We start from the raw sequence: 21,735 nt of genomic DNA, 5'->3' as shown, positions 1-21,735 counted from the left end.
GAGTAAAGATCATAATCTACAAAGGCATTTTGGAGTATCAGTAAGAGAAGCAGCAACATAGAATATAGAATATTAAAAAAGATTCTGAGTAGGAGTCAAGAGATTAGAGTTTGGTTTCTGGTTCTGCCACTACTTGTGATATGAACTGGGGAAATTTAAACTTCCCTAGGTTTCAGTTTTCCAAACTCATAGGTCCCAAGGATTGAAAGGACTTTTAAAACGTATTTGGAATATCCCTCACTTAAAAACATACATTCATCTCCTCTTGTAGTCCTACCTCTGTTTAAAAATATCCAGAGATAGAAGATTCACTACCTACCATCATAGCCTGTTTCATCTTTGAATGGTTTTAATTGTTGAACATATCTTCCTCTCTATGTGTATGCATGTTTGTGTGGATGTGTATATGTTATGTAGGTACGTGTGTGCGTGTGTGTGTATATATGATACTAAGGCTGTAATTCCTTAAATAGACACAAGTCATGGTAAACAATGCACAGAAATTTTATTTTATATGTTCAAACCTATTAGTAATCAAATTAGTACAAGTGAAAACATAACTTTTTTGCCTGTCAAATTAACAAAATTTTACAAATTATAATAATCAGTTCTGGTGATAAGTGGTTCAAATGGCACTTACTCCTCTCACTCACCTATAAAAAGGGTAGGTGTAAATGAAAATAACCATTTTAGAAAAAATGTTGACAGATGTATCAAAAGCCTTAAAAAGTTTATGTCCACAAAAAAAAGTAAGATACAAAATAAATACTGAAAAGAATGTTAAACCTAATGCAAATAGAAGCAACAGTGAGTTTTGTTGTTGTTTGCTTACAAGACTGACATTTTGACAATGATTAAAATGGCTGCCCTCTGCTGGTGAAGTTGTAAGAAAATGTGTCCTCCCTCTTGGTAACTGTTGATGTAACTCCAAATTGATGTGACTGAAAATTTTTCCAGAGAGCAATTTGGACATAGGTACCAGAAATTTTCATGTGTGTGCCCTCTGACATAATTCCATGTCTTAAATATATATTCTGATGAAATAATCATAAAAGTATGCAAAGAAGCATACATAAGGATATTTGTAGTATAATTTATCATATGGTGGTATAATTTAGGATGGTTTTAACTTATTTTTTCTTATTCATTCATTGTTCCTAATTCTTTAAATTTTCAAACATACAAAAAACCTTAAAGGATAGTGTGATAATTACCCTACCACTTGGAGTTGATTGTTAACATTTGGCCACCTTTTTTCTCTTTTTGTATTTTTAAAAATTTATTTATTTATTTATTTGTTTATTTATTTTTTGTTAGTTTCTGCTTTATAACAAAGTGAATCAGTTATACATATACATATGTTCCCATATCTCGAGGGAGATGCAAGAGGGAAGAGAGGAAGAGATATGGGAACATATTTATTTATTTATTTATTTATTTATTTATTTATTTATTTATTTTTACAGTAGGTCCATGTTGGTTATCTATTTTATCTCAGACTTGGCCATCTTTAATTTATCTAAATCTATGTGTATGCTTACTTTTTCTAAATCATTTGGAAGTGAAATGCAAGCAAAATGACATTTTACTTCTAAATACATTAGTAAGCATCTGCTATATTACCATAATAACATTACCACACCTAAGAAAATACTCTAATATCATCTAACATTCAGACAAGGTTTGCACGTTGCCCTTGGTGTTGCTCTTTAATTATTTTCCCTATGGCATTGATTTCTTGAAGAGACTAGACCAGTTGCATTGTAGAATGTTCTTTTATTCCAGATTTGTCTGTAAGTTTGCCCTTTATGCTTTCAGTATTTTTGGTATTTTTGGCTTGAGATTAGCAGGTGTTAATATTATTCTCAGGGAAAACAAGAAATTAACTACCCAATAATCCCACTTCTAGGATTTTTTCCTAAGGTAGTAGTCCAAACCAAATGTATATATTCATTCATTGCAACATGATTTACAATATTAAAAAATAATGGAAGCAACCTACATGTCCAAATAATAGAGGATAAGGTAAAATATATGTGTTAGAGTATTATATAGTCATTAAAATGTTTGTAAGATTATAATGACATAGAAAATGGACACAATATAATGGTAAGTGAAAATAGTAAGATACCAAACTATACAAAACATATCATCACAAATCTATAAATATATAAATTTGTATAAACACAGAAAAATGTTAAAAGGTATATAAAATATATTGGCAATTTACCTATGAATGAAGTTTATTTATTTTATAATTTTCCATGTTTATCAAAATTCCATAATACATGTGTTATTTTTATAATCAGAATATATTTAAATATATTTAAAAGTAGTTGTCTCTTATTGATCCCAGCTCTGTCTCACTAAAATATCATACATTCATTCAACAACATCCATCCATGGCAGTTAATTCTGCCTTCTTTTCTCTCTTTCCTTCCCTTATTTATTTGTCCTCTAGAGGTACCTGTTATTATCTGCAGCCCACATTACTTGAAACCCTGCCTGCTCACCATCATTGTACACAGTTCCCTCGGAGTCTTTCTCATAAAAGACCCCATGAGGCTGTATGCTGAATGGCTGGGAGGCACGGTTGTAGAAGATCACCTGGATGGTGTCACCCACCTCAGCCCGGATCACTGGCCCTGGAAAATGGCAAGGAGAGACAATGGTAATGAAAACAGGATGATCAAGTAGGATGGAAATAGGAGAGGGAAGAAAAGAAAAAAGAAGTGAAAAAGATAGAGAACTTTTTCCTCTGCAATAATAAGAATAATCTTCTTCAAGTATATTACAATTTACAGTTATAAAAAGCACTTTAAAGTCTACCATCTCATTTTGATCTTCAATCACCATTCTAAGGTATACAAGGCAGATGATATCTTCATTTTTCAGATGAGGAAACTGCAGCTCAGAGAGTTGGAATTGATCTGCCCAAATTCAAATGACTGATTAGGAAGAGAACCAGGTCCTGAAGCCAGGGTTTTCTCCTACTCCACTGTCAGGTCCAATCCCATTTCCCCAGTTCCCACAACTGCATTTCCTTGTAGAACGCAACTAAAAATCTGAGCTTGTCTCAATCCTAAACTGAATTGAAACAGATGAAATTATTATAACTTCTAGTCAGGTCCTGGACTAGGTAGTCTAGCCATGACTTCTACACTTACCTTTCTTCCACCACCTACCACATCTAACCTAGCCTGGACCACCTTTGAGATCAACAAGAAATACCAAGACAATACCTTGAGTACTTATGGTGGCTCTAACCCTAGTTCAGGTTTTCTGGCTTAGTTTTTATTCAATTGCTACTCCTAATGCTGCACCTCTGTTCAAAGACTAGGAACCAACACCCCACTTACAATAATGGAAAAAACAACTATACAAAAATAAGCAAAGAAATGAAGACAAACCACACAATAGACCAACTAGATATATACAGAACACTCTACCCAACAAGAACAGAATACACATTCTTCTCAAGTGCACAGAGGACACGTTCCAAGATAAACCATAAGTTAGGCCACAGATTAATCTCAATAGACTTAAAAATATATCATACAAAGTATTGTCTCCATCCACAATGGGATAAAGTAAGAAAACAATAACAGAAGGTAAACTGGAAAATTCACAAAGTTGTGGAAATTAAGCAACAAACTTTTAAACAACCAGTATACCATAAAAGAAATCATATGGGAAACTACAAAGTATGTAGAGGAAAATGAAAATGAAAATGACCACACAACATACCAAAAGATGAGAGGTAGTAAAAGCAGTGCTAAGGGGGAAACTTATACCTATAAACACATTTAAAAAACAAGAAAGTTCACAAACCAACAACCCAACTTTACAACTTAAAGAACTAGGAAAATAAAAGCTAACAAAACCCAAAGCTAGCAGAAGAAAGGAAATTATAAAGATTAGAGCAGAAATAAATAAAATAGAGAATAGAAAAACAATTTTAAAAATCAATGAAAATGAATATCGAGAACCTTCAAGATGGTGGAGGAGTAAGACGTGGAGATCACCTTCCTTCCCACAAAACATCAAAAATACATCTACATGTGGAACAACTCCTACAGAACACCTACTGAATGCTGGCAGAAGACCTCAGACTTCCCAAAAGGCAAGAAACTCCCCATGTGCCTGGGTAGGGCAAAAGAGAAAAGGGGAAAAAAAGACAAAAGAATAGGGATGGGACCTGTACCTCTGGGAGGGAGCTGTGAAGGAGGAAAAACTTCCACACACTAGGAAGCCCCTTCACTGGCAGAGACGGCGGGTGGACAGTGGGGAAGATTTGCAGCCATGGAGGAGAGTACAGCAACAGGGGCACAGAGGGCAAAGCAGAGAAATTCCCACACAAGGATCAGTGCTGACCAGCACTCACCAGCCAGAGAGGTTTTTCTGCTCACCAACTGGAGCAGGAGGGGGCTGGGAGCTGAGGCTCAGGCTTCAGAGATCAGATCCCAGGGAGAGGACTGGGGTTGGCTGCATGAACACAGCCTGAAGGAGGCTAGTGCACCACAGCTAGCCAGAAGGGAGTTGGGAAAAAGTCTGGAACTGCCTAAAAGGCAAGAGACAATTGATTCGGGGTGTGCGAGGAGAGGAGATTCAGAGCACCGCCTAGATGAGCTCCAGAGATGGGCGTGAGCTGCGGCTATCAGCACAGACAGCAGAGGCGGGCATGAAACGCTAAGGTTGCTGTTGCAGCCATCAAGAAGCCTGTGTGCAAGCACAGGTCACTATCCACACACACACACCTTCCCCCCAGGAGCCTGTGCAGCTCACCACTACCAGGGTCCCAAGATCCAGGGACAACTTCCCTGGGAGAACAAACGGTGTGCCTCAGGCTGTTGCAACGTCACACCGACCTCTGCTGCCTTAGGCTCGCCCTGCATTCCAGACCCCTCCCTCCCCCTGGCCTGAGTGAGCCAGAGCCCCCTAATCAGCCAATCCTTTAACCCCATTCTGTCTGGGTGGGGAACAGACAGCCACAGGAGACCTACATACAGAGGCGAGGCCAAAACGAAAGTTGAACCACAGGAGCTGTGAGAACAAAGAAGAGAAAGGGAAATCTCTCCCAGCAGCCTCATGAGCAGCAGATTAAACCTCCACAATCACCTTAATGTACCCTGCATCTGCGGAATACCTGAATAGACAATGAATCATGCCAAAATTGAGGTGGTGGACTTTGGGAGCAACTGTAGACTTGGGGTTTGTTTTCTGCATCTAATTTGTTTCTGGTTTTATGTTTATTTTAGTTTAGTATTTAGAGCTTATTATCATTGGTAGGTTTGTTTATTGATTTGGTTGCTCTCTTCCTTTTTTTAATATATATATTTTTTCCTTTTTCTTTTTTTGTGAGTGTGTATGTGTATGCTTCTTTGTGTGTGTTTGTCTGTATAGCTTTGCTTTTACCATTTGTCCTAGGGTTCTTCTGTCTGTCCGTTTTTTGTTTTTGTTTTTGTTTTTGTATAGTTTTTAGCAGTTGTTATCATTGGTGGATTAGTTTTTGGGTTTGGTTGCTCTCTTCTTTCCTTCTTTTTAAAATTATTTTTTACTTTTTATTTTTAATATTTTTTTCTTTTAAATATTTTATTTTATTTTTCTTTCTTTTATTTTTTCTCCCTTTTCTTTTGAGCTGACTGGCTCAGTGGCTCTTGGTGCTCCAGAGTGAGCCTCTGAGGTGGAAGAGCCAAGTTCAGGATATGAGTCTACCAGAGACCTCCCAGCCCCAACTAATATCAAAAGGCGAAAGCTCTCACATAGATCTCCACCTCAATGTTAAGACCCAGCTCCACTCAAGAAACAGCAAGCTGCAGTGCTGGACACCCTAGGCCAAATAATTAACAGGACAGAAACACAACCCCACTCATTAGCAGAGAGGTCACCAAAAATCATAATAAGTTCACAGACACCCCAAAACACACCACTGGACGTGGTCCTGCCGAGCAGAAAGACAAGATCCTGTCTCATCCACCAGAACATAGGCACCAGTGCCCTCCACCAGGAATCCTACACAACCCACTGAAACAACCTTACCCACTGAAGGCAGACACCAAAAACAATGGGAACTACGAACCTGCAGCTGGTGAAATGGAGACCCCAAACACAGTAAGTTAAGCAAAGTGAGAAGACAGAGAAATACACAGCACATGAAAGAGCAAGGTAAAAACCCACCAGACCAAACAAATGAAGAGGAAATAGGCACTCTGCCTGAAAAACAACTCACAGTAATGATAGTAGATGATCCAAAATCTTGGAAATACAATGGAGAAAATACAACAAACGTTTAACAAGGACCTAGAATACTAAAGAGCAAACAAACAATGATGAACAGCACAAAAAATGAAATAAAAAATTCTGTAGAAGGAGTCAATAGCAGAATAACTGAGACAGAAGAATAGATAAGTGAAATGCAAGATAAAATAGTGGAAATAACTACCACAGAGCAGAATAAAGAAAAAAGAACAAAAAGAATTGAAGACAGTCTCAGAGACGTCTGGGACAACATTAAATGCATCAACATTCAAATTGTAGGGGTCCCAGAGGAACAAGAGAAAAAGAAAGGCACTGAGAAAATATTTGAAGAATTATAGTTGAAAACTTCCCTAATATGGGAAAGGAAAGAGACAATAAAGTCCAGGAAATACAGAGTCCCATACAGGATAAATCCAAGGAGAAACACGCCAAGACATATTAATCAAACTATCAAAAATTAAATACAAAGAAAAAATATTAAAAGCAGAAAGGGAAAAGCAACAAATAACATATAAGAAAATCCCCATAAGGTTAACAGCTGATCTTTCAGCAGCAACTCTGCAGGCCTGAAGGGAGTGACAGGATATATTTAAAGTGATGAAAGGGAAAAAACTACAACCAAGATTACTCTACCCAGCAAGGATCTCATTCAGGTTTGATGAAGAAATTAAAAGCTTTACAGACAATCAAAAGTTAAGGGAATTCAGCACAACCAACCAGCTTTACAACAAATGCTAAAGGAACTTCTCTAGGCTGGAAACACAGGAAAAGGAAAAGACTTACAGAAACAAACCCAAAACAATTAAGAAAATGGTAATAGGGACATACATATCAATAATTACCTTAAATGTAGATGGATTAAATGCTCCAACCAAAAGACATGGACTGGCTAAATGAATACAAAAACAAGACCCATATAAATGCTGTCTACAAGTGACCCACTTCAGACCTAGGGACACATACAGACTAAAAGCGAGGGGATGGAAAAAGATATTCCATGCAAATGGAAATCAAAATAAGTTGGAGTAGCAATAGTCATATCAGACAAAATACACTCTAAAATAAAGACTACTACAAGAGACAAGGAAGGACGCTAGATAATGATCAAGGGATCAATCCAAGAAGAAGATATAACAATTGGAAATATTTATACACCCAACATAGGAGCAGCTCAATACATAAGGCAAATGCTAACAACCATAAAAGGGGAAATCGACAGTAACCCAATAATAGTAGGGGACTTTAACACCTCACTTTCACCAATGGACAGATCAACCAAAATGAAAATAAATAAAGAATCACAAGCATTAAATAATACATTTAACAAGATGGATTTAATTGATATTTATAGGACATTCCACCCCAAAACAACAGAATACACTTTCTTCTCAACTGCTCATTGAATGTTCTCCAGGATAGATGATATCTTGGGTCACAAATCAAGCCTTGTTAAATTTCAGAAAACTAAACTCATATCAAGTATCTTTTCTGACCACAACTCTATGAGACTAGATATAAATTACAGGAAAAAATGTGTAAAAATTACAAACACATGGAGGCTAAACAATACACTACTTAATAACAAAGAGATCGCTGAAAAAATCAAAGAGGAAATCAAAAAAGACCTAGAAGCAAATGACAATGAAAACAAAACGACCCAAAACCTATGGATGCAGCAAAAGCAGTTCTAAGGCGGAAGTTTATAGCAATACAATCCTACCTTAAGAAACAAGAAAAATAAACAACCTAACCTTACACTTAAAGCAATTAGAGAAAGAAGAACAAAAAAAAAACCCCAAAAATTAGCAGAAGGAAAGAAATCATAAAGATCAGATCAGAAATAAATGAAAAAGTAGTGAAGGAAATGATAGCAAAGATCAATAAAACTAAAAGCTGGTTCTTTGAGAAGATAAACAAAATTGATAAACCATTAGCCAGACTCATCAAGAAAAAAAGGGAGAGGACTCAAATCAATAGAAGTAGAAATGAAAAAGGACAAGTAACAACTGACACTGCAGAAATACAAAAGATCATGAGAGATTACTACAAGCAACTATATGCCAATAAAATGGACAACCTGGAAGAAATGGAGAAATTCTTAGACAAGCACAACCTTCCGAGACTGAACCAGAAAGAAATGGAAAATATAAACAGACCAATCACAAGCACTGAAATTGAAACCATGATTTAAAATCTTCCAACAAAGTCCAAGACCAGATAGCTTCAAAGGCGAATTCTATCAAATATTTAGAGAAGAACTAACACCTATCCTTCTCAAATTCTTCCAAACTATAGCAGAGGGAGGAACACTCCCAAACTCATTCTACGAGGCCACCATCACCCTGAAACAAAACCTGACAAAGATGCCACACACACACACACACAAAAAATACAGGCCAATATCGCTGATGAACATAGATGCAAAAATTCTCAACAAAATACTAGCAAACAGAATTAAACAGCACATTAAAGGGATCATACACCATGAACAAGTGGGGTTTATCCTGGGAATGCAGGATTATTCAGTATATGCAAATCAATCAGTGTGATACACCATATTAACAAACTGAAGGATAAAAATCATATGATCATCTCCATAGATGCAGAAAAATCTTTGACTAAGATCAACATCCATTTATGATAAAAACCCTCCAGAAAGTAGGCATACAGGGAACTTACCTCACCAAAATAAAGGCCATATATAACAAGCACACAGTCAACATCATTCACAATGGTGAAAAATTGAAACCATTTTGACTAAGATCAGGAACGAGACAAGGTTGCCCACTCTCACCACTATTATTCAACATAGTTTTGGAAGTGTTAGCCACAGCAATCAGAGAGGAAAAAGAAATAAAAGGAATCCAAATCGGAAAAGAAGAGATAAAACTGTCACTGTTTGCAGATGACATGATACTGTACATAGAGTATCCTAAAAATGCCACCAGAAAACTACAAGAGCTGATCAATGATTTGGTAAAGTAGCAGGATGTAAAATGGAGAGATATACCATATTCTTGGATTGGAAGAATCAACATTGTGAAAATGACTATACTACCCAAAGCAATCTACAGATTCAATGCAATCCCTATCAAACTACCAATGGCATTTTTCACAGAACTAGAAAAAATTTTTTCACAATTTGTATGGCAACACACAAGACTCCGAATAGCCAAAGCAATATTGAGAAAGGAAAACCAAGCTGGAGGAATCAGGCTCCCTGACTTCAGACTATATTACAAAGCTACAGTAATCAAGACAGTATGGTACAGGCACAAAAGCAGAAATATAGATCAATGGAAGAGGATAGAAAGCCCAGAGATAAACCCACGGACATACGGTCACCTTATCTTTGACAAAGGAGACAAGAATATACAATGGAGAAAAGACAGCCTCTTCAATAAGTGGTGCTGGGAAAACTGGACAGCTACATGTAAAAGAATCAAATTAGAACACTCCTTATCACCATACACAAAAATAAACTCAAAATGTATTAAAGACCTAAATGTAAGGCCAGACACTATAAAAGTCTTAGAGGAAAACATAGGCATAACACTCTGTGACATACATCGCAGCAGATCCTTTTTGATCCACTTCCTAGAGAAATGGAAATAAAAATAAACAAATGAGACCTAATGAAACTTAAATGCTTTTGCACAGCAAAGGAAACTATAAACAAGATGAAAAGACAACCCTCAGAATGGGAGAAAATATTTGCAAATGAAACAACTGACAAAGGATGAATCTCCAAAATATACAAGCAACTCATGCAGCTCAACAGCAAAAAACCAAAACAACCCAATCTAAAAATGCGTAGAAGACCTAAATAGACATTTCTCCAAAGAAGATATACAGATTGCCAACAAACACATGAAAGGATGCTCAACATCACTAATCATTAGAGAAATGCAAATCAAAACTACAATGAGATATCACCTCACAACAGTCAGAATGGCCATCATCAAAAATCTACAAACAATAAATGCTGGAGAGGGTGTGGAGAAAAGGGAACCCTCTTGCACTGTTGGTGGGAATGTAAATTGATACAGCCACTATGGAGAACAGTATGGAGGTTCCTTAAAAAAACTAAAACTAGAACTATCATATGACCCAGCAATCCCACTACTGAGCATATACCTTGAGAAAACCATAATTCAAAAATTGTCATATACCACAATGTTCATTGCAGCACTATTTACAAAAACCAGGACATGGTATCAACCTAACTATCCATCGATAGATGAATAGATAAAGACGAGGTGGCACATATATACAATAGAATAATACTCAGTCATAAAAAGAAACGAAATTGAGATATTTGCAGTGAGGTGGATGGACATAGAGACTGTCATACAGTGTGACATAAGTCAGAAAGAGAAAAACAAATACCATATGCTAACAAATATATATGGAATTAACAAAAATGGTTCTGAACCACTTAGGGGCAGGAGAGGAATAAAGACACAGACCTAGAGAATGGACTTGAGGACATGGGGAGGTAGATGGGTAACCTGGGTGAAGTGAGAGAGTAGCATGGACATTTATACACTACCAAATGTAAAATATATAGCTAGTGGGAAGCAGCTGCATAGCACAGGGAGATCAGCTTGGTGCTTTGTGTCCCCCTGGAGTGGTTGGATAGGGAGGGTGGGAGGGAGATGCAAGTGGGAGTGGATATGGGGATATATGTATACATATAGCTGATTCAACTTGTTATACAGCAGCAACTAACACAACATTGTAAAGCAATTATACTCCAATAAACATGTTAAAAAAAATCAATGAAACCAAAAGTGGTTCTTCAAAATGGTCAACAAAATTGAAAAATCTTTAGTTAGATGGAGTAAGAAAAAAGTACAGGAGACTCAAATTACTAAAATCAGAAATGAAATTGGGGATGTTACTACTGATTCTACAGAAGTAAAGAAAAAAACGTTTATAAGAGATTATATAAAAAAATTATAAGAAATATTATTGAAAAGGTTATAATTTGTTTGTAAACCAACAAATTGGAAAACCTAGATAAAATAGACAATTCCTAAAACAGAAAACCAACCAAGACTTAATCATAATGTAATAGAAAATCTGAAAGACCTATAAAGAGATTGAATCAGTCATCAAAAATCTGGGAACTAAGAAAAGCCCTGGACCTGATGGCTTTACTCGTGAATTCTACTAAACATTTAAAGAACTAATACCAATTCTCAAATGTTCCCAAAAAAATTGTAGAGGAGGGAATACTTCCTAAATCATTCTATGAGGTCAGCATTACACTGATATCAAAGCCAGGCAAAGATATTACAAGAAAACCACACACCAATATTACTTATGAACACTGATGTAAAAATCCTCAATGAAATACTAGTAAGACAAATTCAGCCACATATTATAAAGATTACACTGTAAAGTAATTATACGCCAATAAAGATGTTAAAAAAATAAATAAAAATACATTCAATTCTAAAAAAAGCAAAAAAAAAAAAAAACAAAACAATTACACACCATGACTAAGTCGGTTTTATTCCTGGAATGCAGGAATGTTTCAACATATAAAAATTAATCAATGTAATATACTATGTTAACAAAATGAAGGGAAATAATGATCATGTTGATTGATGCAGAAAAAACACTGGACAAAATTCAACACCTTTTAATAATTAAAAAAAAAAAATCCAGAAACTAGGAATAGAAGTAGTCTACTTCTACATAATAAAAGCCATATATGAAAAACCCACAGGAAACATCATACTTGATGTTGAAAGACTAAAAAGTTTTCCTCTGAGATCAGGAAAAAGCAAGGATGCCTGCTTTTACCATTTGTATTCAACATATTACTGGGACTTCTAGCCAGATCAATTAGTCAAGAAAAAGAAATAAAAGATATCCAAATTGGAGATGAAGAAGTAAAATTATCTCTGTTTGCAGATGATAAGACCTTTATCATACTTATTTAGAAAATCTTAAAGTGTCCAAAAAAAAACTGTTAGAATTAATGAATTAGGCAAAGTAGTAGGATACAAAATCAACACACAAAAGTCAGTTGCACTAACATTGAAAAATCTGAAAAAGAAATTACAAAAGCAATTCCATTTATAATACCATGAAAAAGAATAAAATACTTAGAATTTATTTAACCAAGTTGTGAAAAACTTGTAGAATGAAAACTACAAAACATTGCTGAAATAAAATAGACATAAAAAATGGAAACACATTGCATGTTCATAGATCAGAAGACAATATTGTTAAAATGTCAATATTACCTATAGATTCAGTGAAATTTCTATCAAAATCTCAATGATGATTTTGAAGAAGTGGAAAAACCCTTTCTAAAATTCATATGTAATCTCAAGGGACTCCAAATAGCAAAATAATCTTGGGGGAAAAAGAACAAACTAGAAAACATCACATTTCCTGCTTTTAAAACTTACTACAGAGCTATGGTAATTAAAACAGTGTGATACTGGCATAAAGACAGACATATAGACCAATGGAATAGTATAGAGAGCCCAGAAATAAACCCTGTCAGATATGAGGATAGTCTTTTAAACAAATGGTGCTGGGAAAACTGGATTTCGATATGCAAAAGAATGAAGTTGAACCCTTACCTAACACCATATGCAAAAATTAAATAAAAGTAGATCAAAGATCTAAATATACCTAAAACAATACAACTCTTGTCAGTAAACATAGGGCAAAATATTCAGGACACTGGATTTGGCAATGATTTCTTGGCTATGACACCAAAGACACAGGTAACTAAAAAAAATAAACATATTGTATTTCATTAAAAAAATTTTTAAGTGTGCATCAAAAGACACTACAAACAGAGTGAAAAGGCAGCACACAGAATGGGAGAAAATATTTGCAAATCATACATCTGACAGGGGATTAATATCCAGAATATATAGAGAACTCCTAAAACTCAACAACAAAAAAATAATCCAACTAAAGGTGCGCAACGGACTTGAATAGACATTTTTCCAAAGAAGATATACAAACGGCCAATGGGCACATGGAAAGATGCTCAACGTCACTAATCATCAGTGAAATGCAAATCAAAACTACAATAAGCCAACTCCTCACACCCATTAGGATGGATACTATGAAAAAAATCAGAAAATAAGTGTTGCCAAGGATGTGTAGAAATTGGAACACTTATGCACTGTTGGTGGGATTGTAAAACGGTGCAGTCACTGTGGAAAACAGCATGGTGGTTCTTCAAAAAATTAAAACTAGAATTACCATAAGACCCAGCAATTCCATTTCTGTGTATATACCCAGAGTAATTGAAAGCATGTCTCAAAGAGACATTTGTACACCCATATTCATAGCAACATTATTCCAAACAGCTAAAATGTGGAAGCAAACCAAGTGTCCATTGATAGATGTGTGGATAAGCAAAACTACAATGGAAATTCTGCAAATACTACAACATGGATGGACCTTGAGGACATTATTCTAAGTGAAATGTCAGTCACAAAAAGACAAATATTGTAAAATTCCACTTATATGAGGTACTTAAGGTAGTCAAAATCATAGAGACAGAAAGTAGAGTGGTGGTTGCCAAGCACTGGTGGGAGGGAAGAATGGGTAGCTATTTTTTAATGACTATAGTGCTTCAATTTTACAAGATGAAAAGAGTTATGGAGATGGATGGTGGTGATGGCTGTGCAATGCTATGAATGCATTTAATACCATTGAACAGTGTATTTTAAAATGGTTAAGATGGCAAATTTTATGTTATGCATATTTTACCACAATAAAATATTGAAGAAAAACAAGGGCTGGGGACAAATACTGAATACCAGCTAATGATAGCTCCTTACTACTCGCCACCCACCCTCTTTCCCAAACCCAGGTGGGTTTCTGCTCCTTATATCTCCCTATCCAGCTAATGAAACAGCAATTGTCCATGTTCAGATCTCCTAAAATCAACTGGCACACACCTATCCCCAGAATATGGTCCATTACATTATTTCATTTTCAAAGTTTTCTCCCATCTGATCTATATTATTTCCTGCTCTACTAAGTGACTAAGCCACACCCAACCTTCCTATAGTATTTCAGTGCTATACTGTGATTTAGGCCTTCTAGATACCTTCTCTAAGGTCAGGCCCTAAGCTTTGTTCCACATCCCTCACCATAGCAAGCATGTGTGCATGTCATGCCAATCTGCTCCTGGTCCTGTATTGCCAAGAACATGAACAGTCTTACTGTCTTATATAGCCCTTCAGAAATACACCTAGAGAATAACGTTTAAAAGTGTGATCTGTACAACACTGCTACCAGAAGATGTTCAATGAAAAAAAGGTTTCAGTAGTAAAGTAAATATAAGAAATGCTATATACTCTACTCCCATCTTGGAGATTCATGATGAACAAAAATAAATCCAAGGCTCTGGGAAGCCCTGCATCAAAGAACACTATTTGACTGTTTAACTTAGTGTTTTGCAGACACATTCAGACCTATAACCCTTTCTCACAAAACACTCATCTCTTGGGACTCACTTTGGGAAATGTTGGTCTAGAGTGTGTTTCTGAGCTGTCATCAGCCTCCAGTTTCTAAGCCCTTCCCAATTCTCTGGCTCTAGTCAATTAAATTCACAAGTTAAGGATTCCTCACCCAGGATTCCAAGATGCTTATCTTCCTCCAGCTGCACCTTTTCCTGGAATGTCTCATCTTGGAAGGCTTCATACCGAACTTTCCAGTAAGTACCCCCGATTCGACTGGAGCTCTTCTGGAAGAATTTATCTGAGCCACTGGCATATAAGGAGGCAAATTTCAAATGATTTAGCAATGTGTCAAATAGGTTTCCATCTCACCCTTTTTCTCATCAAGTTATGGATCTTTGTGATTAGGAAGGACCTCAGAGATCATCCAGGTTAACTTCCACCCACTGAAGGTATCTCCTCTGGTGACAACACAAATTAACAATACACAGCTTCTGCTTGAGCCTTTCCAAGATCAGGGAACTCATTTTCAGAGAAAGCAATTCCTTTTACTGTTGTATAGAAATAGGCTGAAATCTTCTTGCTTGTAAGTTCTAGACACTGGGATCAGTTTTGTGCTCCAGAGTTAAGTAGTCTTACATCTGTCCTTAATAATCCTCAGGTAATCAAGATCCTTTCTTCCCTTAATCAATAATATCTTTCTTTCAAAAATGAAAACCCAGTAAGTTAGCGAGACCAGCTGCAGATTCTTAGAAGCTATGCTGACACCTAAGTGCCTACTTTCCTATGTTTTCTGCAGATTCATTCCATTATTTCCTACTGGAAGAATAAACATGATTGGGTGTCCTAGGATATTTCTCCATAAACTCTCTTAGTCATCTATCAAGTTCCTCTTTTGAAAAACCTTGAATCACTGATAGACCAGTGAGTCAGTATAACTTAAGGCCTAGCAACTGATTAGGGCACTAACCTTCTACTCTATCTTGCCCACATCTGAGTCATGAGAATTTGGAGAAATTCCTCCAAAAGGATGAACACGGAATGGCCACAGGCAGGTTGCTTCCCCTCTTCCTACACTTCTCAGAGTGCATTTTACACTTCAGCTTAAATGTCTCCTTCAGACTATGGTAAACAAAGGAAGGAGCAAAGAGGTAAATAACTAGTAAATTAGAGTTGGAGAAATGCCATTTTGAATGATCTGGTCCCACCTGGGCCTTCTTTTCTGCTTGGACTCTTTGCTGGGAATATGACATAACCATACAAAAAGCTTTATAGCTCCCCAAGAGCAAGCACTTCTGGGGGCCACAAGAATTTGGCTATCAGTTGTGCCATGTAACTTCAGACAAACAATGATTGTGATCCCCAAGTGAAGTGAGAGATTTCTGAGAGGGAGTAATCGGTGTTTGTGGTTGGGCCCAGGAGTAGGGAGAGGGAATACACTACCTCTTACCTGCCTGGCTCCCTCAAATTCTTCCCCGTGCTCCCATCATGCCCCATTGGGCCGTAGTCCCATTGAATCTCATGGGCCTCAATGAAGTACTGCCGGACTTTGCCTGTGAGTAGGTTCATAGGAGGTGTCATGGAGCAAGACTTGATCTTGTAGAGTGCTTGCATGCCATCTGCAGGAAGAATATCATGGCTAGCTCCATTCCACCCAAAACATCTTCTACCCAGGTGACTCAGCTTTCTCCTTCTCCTAATGTTTCCCCCTTCCACCTTCCACTGGGCTCTTTACCCCTGCCTCCAAATGGGCTACTTTCTCTCATTCCTAAAGAGCCTAGCTGGGAGAGAGGGAGCCCATGTGGGAATTCAAATATCTCCACCTGCTCACCACCACTGACTCATTTACCAGATCCTTGCTCTTGCCTCTGCAAAATGCTTATATTGTAGCAACATCACAGAGCTTGAAGTCAAAATACCTGAGTTCAAGTCCAATACTTATCCTTATCTATAGAACCTTAGGCAAGTCACTTCCTAGACCTGAGCTTAACCCCTGATTTGTAAATGGGGAGAATAGGGAAATCTACCACACTAGGCCCATGGGAGCATCAAATTTTAAAAAGAGGAGTAAGTTATTTGTAAAGTGGGAAGCTCCCAAAGTAATGGAACATCATCTACACATGAAGAAGAAGCTTCACACTTGGGACTGTCAGGAAAATTTAGATTCTAAGTAGTGTTTCCAAATGCGGAAGATGTTACATTGAGGCATAATGGTAATGGATGATACTGTGTTATATTTGCTTGGCTAATTATAGAGGTCATTCAGGTACATTATCTCATTTGAATCTCACAACATCCCAAGGAGATTTGAAATTTGAAATCAGAAATCCGAGGTATGAAGAAGGAGGAGATAAGGATATTCATTTTCGTTGAATGTGTACTATATGCCAGACCCTGTGTCAGGTGATTTACATATGTTATCTTCTTCAATCCTCATAACTAGCCTATGAAGCAGACTTTTAATGTCCCCCTTTGAAGATTAAGAAAATTAAGGATCAGAGAGGTTAAGTAAATTGCCCAAGATTACATAACTAGTCAGAGGTAGAGTTGAAATTTAAGCGCCTATCTTTTAACTGCAAATTTGAGTACTCCTTTTCTTCTCTTGTATCCACGATCTTGGTCCCATCATTCCCCCGTCTCTAAGATTCAAAATCCCATTATCTCTCTGAAACCTCATTACAACTTTATGTGGTAGGAATAATTATTGCGATCCTCATGAGGAAACACAGACTCAAAAAAGTGATATGTCTTATCAAAGGTAACTAACTGGTGGAACCAGGTTTTGAATCCAGGCTTGTCTGGCTCTAAGGCTTATGTTTGTTTCACTATTGCACTGCATCCCTAACTTCCATCCACATTCATACTCTCTTACTCAGGTACATTTGGTACTGAGGGCAGACCCTGGACAATGGAACATGAATACCTGGCTCCTATTGGGTCAAACTTACCATTCCAGAATCAATATCCCACCAGTCTATAATTCCTCACCTACTCAAATCCGCTTTCACATACTCACATATCACTTTCATGACATTCACTTGATTTACCATACTTCAAATAATTCTAGAAAGTGAGAGCTGAAGAAGATCTTAGAAACTATTTAAACCCAATCCCCATTATATATATATATATATATATATATATATATATATATATATATATATGGCAAATGAAGCATAGGAGTGGGAAGGGACTTTTCCAAAGTCACACAGTGATTTCTTCAGTTTTCCACAGAGCTGAGACAACTTGAACCTTCTAATCACCTACCTAATGCTCTTTCCATTGTCTCATAGGTTCCTCTGCTCCTCTGATGTTCCTCACTGCACAGGGCCATTACCTCAACCATTCTCCTTCTAGAAACCAAACCTTCTAAACCTATTGCTGTTGGATTCTAACTAGAGTGTCACTACTTGCCCACAATACTCCATGATCTCCTGAAGAAGCCTTACTCTTCTTTAACTAATTAGTCCTTCACTCCCTGTTCAATCAGCATCAAATACTATCAGGTCTTAATTCCTTAGAATTCTGAGCAAAAAAAAGGCAGCTTAAAAGTTCACTCATCCATTCCTATACCATCTTATGTTAGCGATGGGGAAGATGAAACTCAGAGAGCAATGCCCCATGTCACCTTGCAATTTAATGGCTGAGCCAGGAAAGAACCTGGAATCCCAGAATTCTAGTCTAATGTTTGATCATTTATATCCAACTATCTCACCTGAAAGACCAATCTTATGTCTCCAGGCCAGAAACCCAGCCTCCTGATAACCATCACTGCCACCTACGTCCTGTATCTGAAAGATCAGAGATGTTGGATCTCACCTTGCAAGTGACTATTCACTTGACAGCTAATTAACCAGGTGCCAGGTTCCTGGGGCACCATCTCAGCAGTCACAAAAGTGGCTGGAAAGATATGAGCCACATCAGTTCGGTGGCCTCGGATGGTCAGCATCTGTCCATGGAAGAAAGCTGTGTGGACATCTACCTCATTGCCCATGCCAAACAAGTGCCAGGCCACACGTTTCTGTGCACACATGCTCAGATCTGGTAAGTTTCCAAAGACAAAGCCATTGATTGCTGCAAAAGAAAATATCAGAGTTAGGAAAGGACAGCCCAATGAGAGAGGCCTTACCATCTGACAATAATAATAGATAACATTTAGATGAGGATTCAAAGAGCACACTGTGCTGACCATATGTATTATCTTATATAAATCTTACAAACATCCCTGGGAAATAGGCAGAATTCACTGTTATTGTGGAAAAAATGTGAAAATCAAGGCTCAGAGAGCTAAAGTTACTTCTCTCCCAAGACCACAAATTTATTATGTGGTAGAGCCAGGATTCCAACCCGGCAATCTGAGGAAGCTTTCTAAGAAATGGAGTTTATTTTACAAACTTTCTTTCCATCTAAGACAATTTCCTTCTGAAATTTCCACAGGACAGTTGTCAAGTTAGCTAACTAATTATCATAGTTATTACAAGCAATTGGTATAAAACTAAGAGAAATTTGAGCTGTCCAAGCCATCCTTTGCATCTTTCCTCTGAGTTTTCACCTCCCCTTGGGACTCTCTCATTTTGATCCCACCTCTGTCACCAAGTAAATCACTCCCATAAATAAACGAAAGCAAAATCACTTACTTTCATTTCTAAAATCAGTTCTCTGTCCATGCCTCAGGCTTTCGTGCCTTTAGTTTGTTTTAAATTTAATTAAGATGGTCAACTCCCTTATGGGAAGTCATTTATCTTCTCTACAAAATGTGTAATTTTGACAGTTTGCATCCTTTTTAGAACAAAGAAATGTTAACTAATTATATCAGTAGGCAATCCTCACCAAAGTGACTTGAGCATATAGTATATGACTTTGGAGTTTAGAAAGCAGGGTACCTAATGGCAAGAGCATAGCCTACGCAGTCAGACATATCAGGGTTGGAATTTTAGCTGTGCCATTTATTTTCTGTGTAAGCCTAGAGCCTCGGTTTCCTCATGAGTGAAACAGGGGGAAACCACCTACTACTCACGGTCCTTGTGAGAATTAAAATGAACCAGGTATGTGAAAACATCCACCAAATGCTAGGCCCAGCGGAGACCCTCCATCAATGTTCACTGTCATAGTGTGGCCACATACTCCCAGCTTACCGTGCATCTTATTGCTCTCCTGAAAGGTCTCATCTTCTATGTCCACTGAGGCAGGGTCTGAGCAGTAAGTGGCAATGTTCTCATTGATATGCCAGCTAAGGTTCTCATCTATCACACTAAAGAGCAGGAAGAAATCATTGTCCACGTCCTGCCGTTGAGGAGGGAAGTTCCCATCCAGGGTTCCTAGGGAAAGTAAGAAAAGAGCCTTTAAGAACCTTCTTTCTTTAGCAACAGTAAGCTGTAAGGGGTACTCATAAGTAAAGAATAGAAATAGAGGGGCCTTAAGAGTCTATCAGCAACAGAAAAGTAGGTAGAGACTTCTGCTGCTAATTACTATTTCTAAATTCCCCACATGAAACCACCAATTCAGTTGAGCCTAGGACTTGAAGGTGAGGTACATAGGATCTAGAATAATTCCTTCCCACCATCCCTGCCTATGTCTTCAACTCAGGGCTTTGATCTAACCACACTCCTGTAACACACAGGTCTTCAGGCCTGACTATACCTTAAACATACCATATTTCAAATCAAACCCACAATCCTCCCAAAATTCTGATGACTACACTTTCAATCCTATCCAACAGACTATTAACACATACCTTATTCTTATGTAACTTGACTTCCATCATTACTAATTTGAGTTTTTTAAGTAAAATAAGAAAAAAAGAAAGTAGCAAAGTGTTTTTAAATATTTTGTTTCTGTTTTTCGTTTGTTTTAGAAAAAAAAAGTAGTGAAATAGAAAAAACAGTGAAAAAGGGAGTTTGGCAGGATTTATTCCTACTAATAAACTAGGGTGCTAAATTAACACTCCCCAGGCTGCTGCTCAATATGTAGGTGAGTCAACAATACCACTGATTCCCCTAGATATCCCAAACTGTATCTCACAGCTCACATTTGGGGCTTATACCTCTTTTACAGGTTATAAGGGGTCCAATGAGGCCAGTAGCAATATCTCGTGGAGCATCTACATGAGAATGGTAGATCCAGGTGAGGCACGCTGGGTCAGCATCAGTAGGTGCATGGCCTTCTGGAATGGTCCAGTTGTAGATGTGGCTGCCTCCCGGGGGAACAGAGTCATCAGCTTTCAGCCAACCAGAGGAACCATCTGGATATAAGGATCCTAGAAAATGAAATTGCATATGCTTAGTCCCACGGTGAGCGAGAAGGAGCCTGGCAGATGTAGAAGCCGGGAGAGGGATGTATGGAATATCTAGTTCTAGTCTTGTGGAAGGTAGAGTTCTAAAGTTCAGCACAGTTTTCCTCACAACCTAAGGAAGGCACAGATTCAGATAATATCTAGCCAAGAACCCTAGATCTCAAATCAACAGTGGGTAGAAAGGTAGCAGCCCCTGGGGAAGGAACTATGACCATAGAAAGTGCTATACAGCCTAACCTAGTAATGCTCTAGTGCAAAGCTGATAACATGGAGGCAAGAGAGAAGAAAAAAGTCCCTTCCTTCAAGTACTCACTTTGAAAAACAGAAAGCAGACAATCACAGAATTTCCATCTAAAGGCAACTTAATGATCAATTGATCTATTACCATTTTATGAAAGAGAAAACAGAGGAAAATAACTTGCCCACAGGGAGTTAATGGTCAAGTCAAGACCTTCTGAGTTTGCTCTCTATTCCCCTCACTCACCGTTGTGTCAGTACTATAGGCCATAGGGCCTGGGATAGTAGGAGATACAGATGAGTAAACCGATCTCCCTCTTAAGAAAAACAATGGGCCTTTTGGAAGACTGTGGCACAAGAATAATGCTCCCTTACATTCACAGAACACTCCTCTCTTTCCAAAACACAGTCAAATATTTTATGGAAATGCCATTCAAGTAATTCTTTGTGATAAAAGGTAAATTGAATCTCTACATTCTTAATGAAGAATTTGAGGTT

At 37.5% G+C, this 21,735-nt stretch overlaps 1 protein-coding gene across 8 annotated transcripts in view; it reads right to left on the bottom strand.

Annotated features, from left to right (window-relative positions):
- HEPH (hephaestin) overlaps positions 1-21,735 on the bottom strand; it is a 78,843-nt gene that overhangs the window by 48,147 nt on the left and 8,961 nt on the right. For all 8 annotated transcript variants that reach the window (XM_059911215.1, XM_059911213.1, XM_059911214.1 and 5 more), the window contains exons 4-9: positions 20,752-20,964; positions 19,844-20,026; positions 18,528-18,782; positions 16,159-16,327; positions 14,881-15,017; positions 2,514-2,645 (exon numbers count right to left, since the gene is read on the bottom strand). In XM_059911215.1, the coding sequence (XP_059767198.1) occupies positions 2,514-2,645; positions 14,881-15,017; positions 16,159-16,327; positions 18,528-18,782; positions 19,844-20,026; positions 20,752-20,964 (1,089 nt within the window). The remainder of the gene's footprint in view (positions 1-2,513; positions 2,646-14,880; positions 15,018-16,158; positions 16,328-18,527; positions 18,783-19,843; positions 20,027-20,751; positions 20,965-21,735) is intronic.

This window comes from Balaenoptera ricei, chromosome X (assembly GCF_028023285.1).
Source record: "Balaenoptera ricei isolate mBalRic1 chromosome X, mBalRic1.hap2, whole genome shotgun sequence".
Taxonomy (NCBI): Eukaryota; Metazoa; Chordata; class Mammalia; order Artiodactyla; family Balaenopteridae; genus Balaenoptera; species Balaenoptera ricei.
Note: the sequence above shows the minus strand (reverse complement) of the source record. Positions and strands in the feature narration are given on the sequence as shown.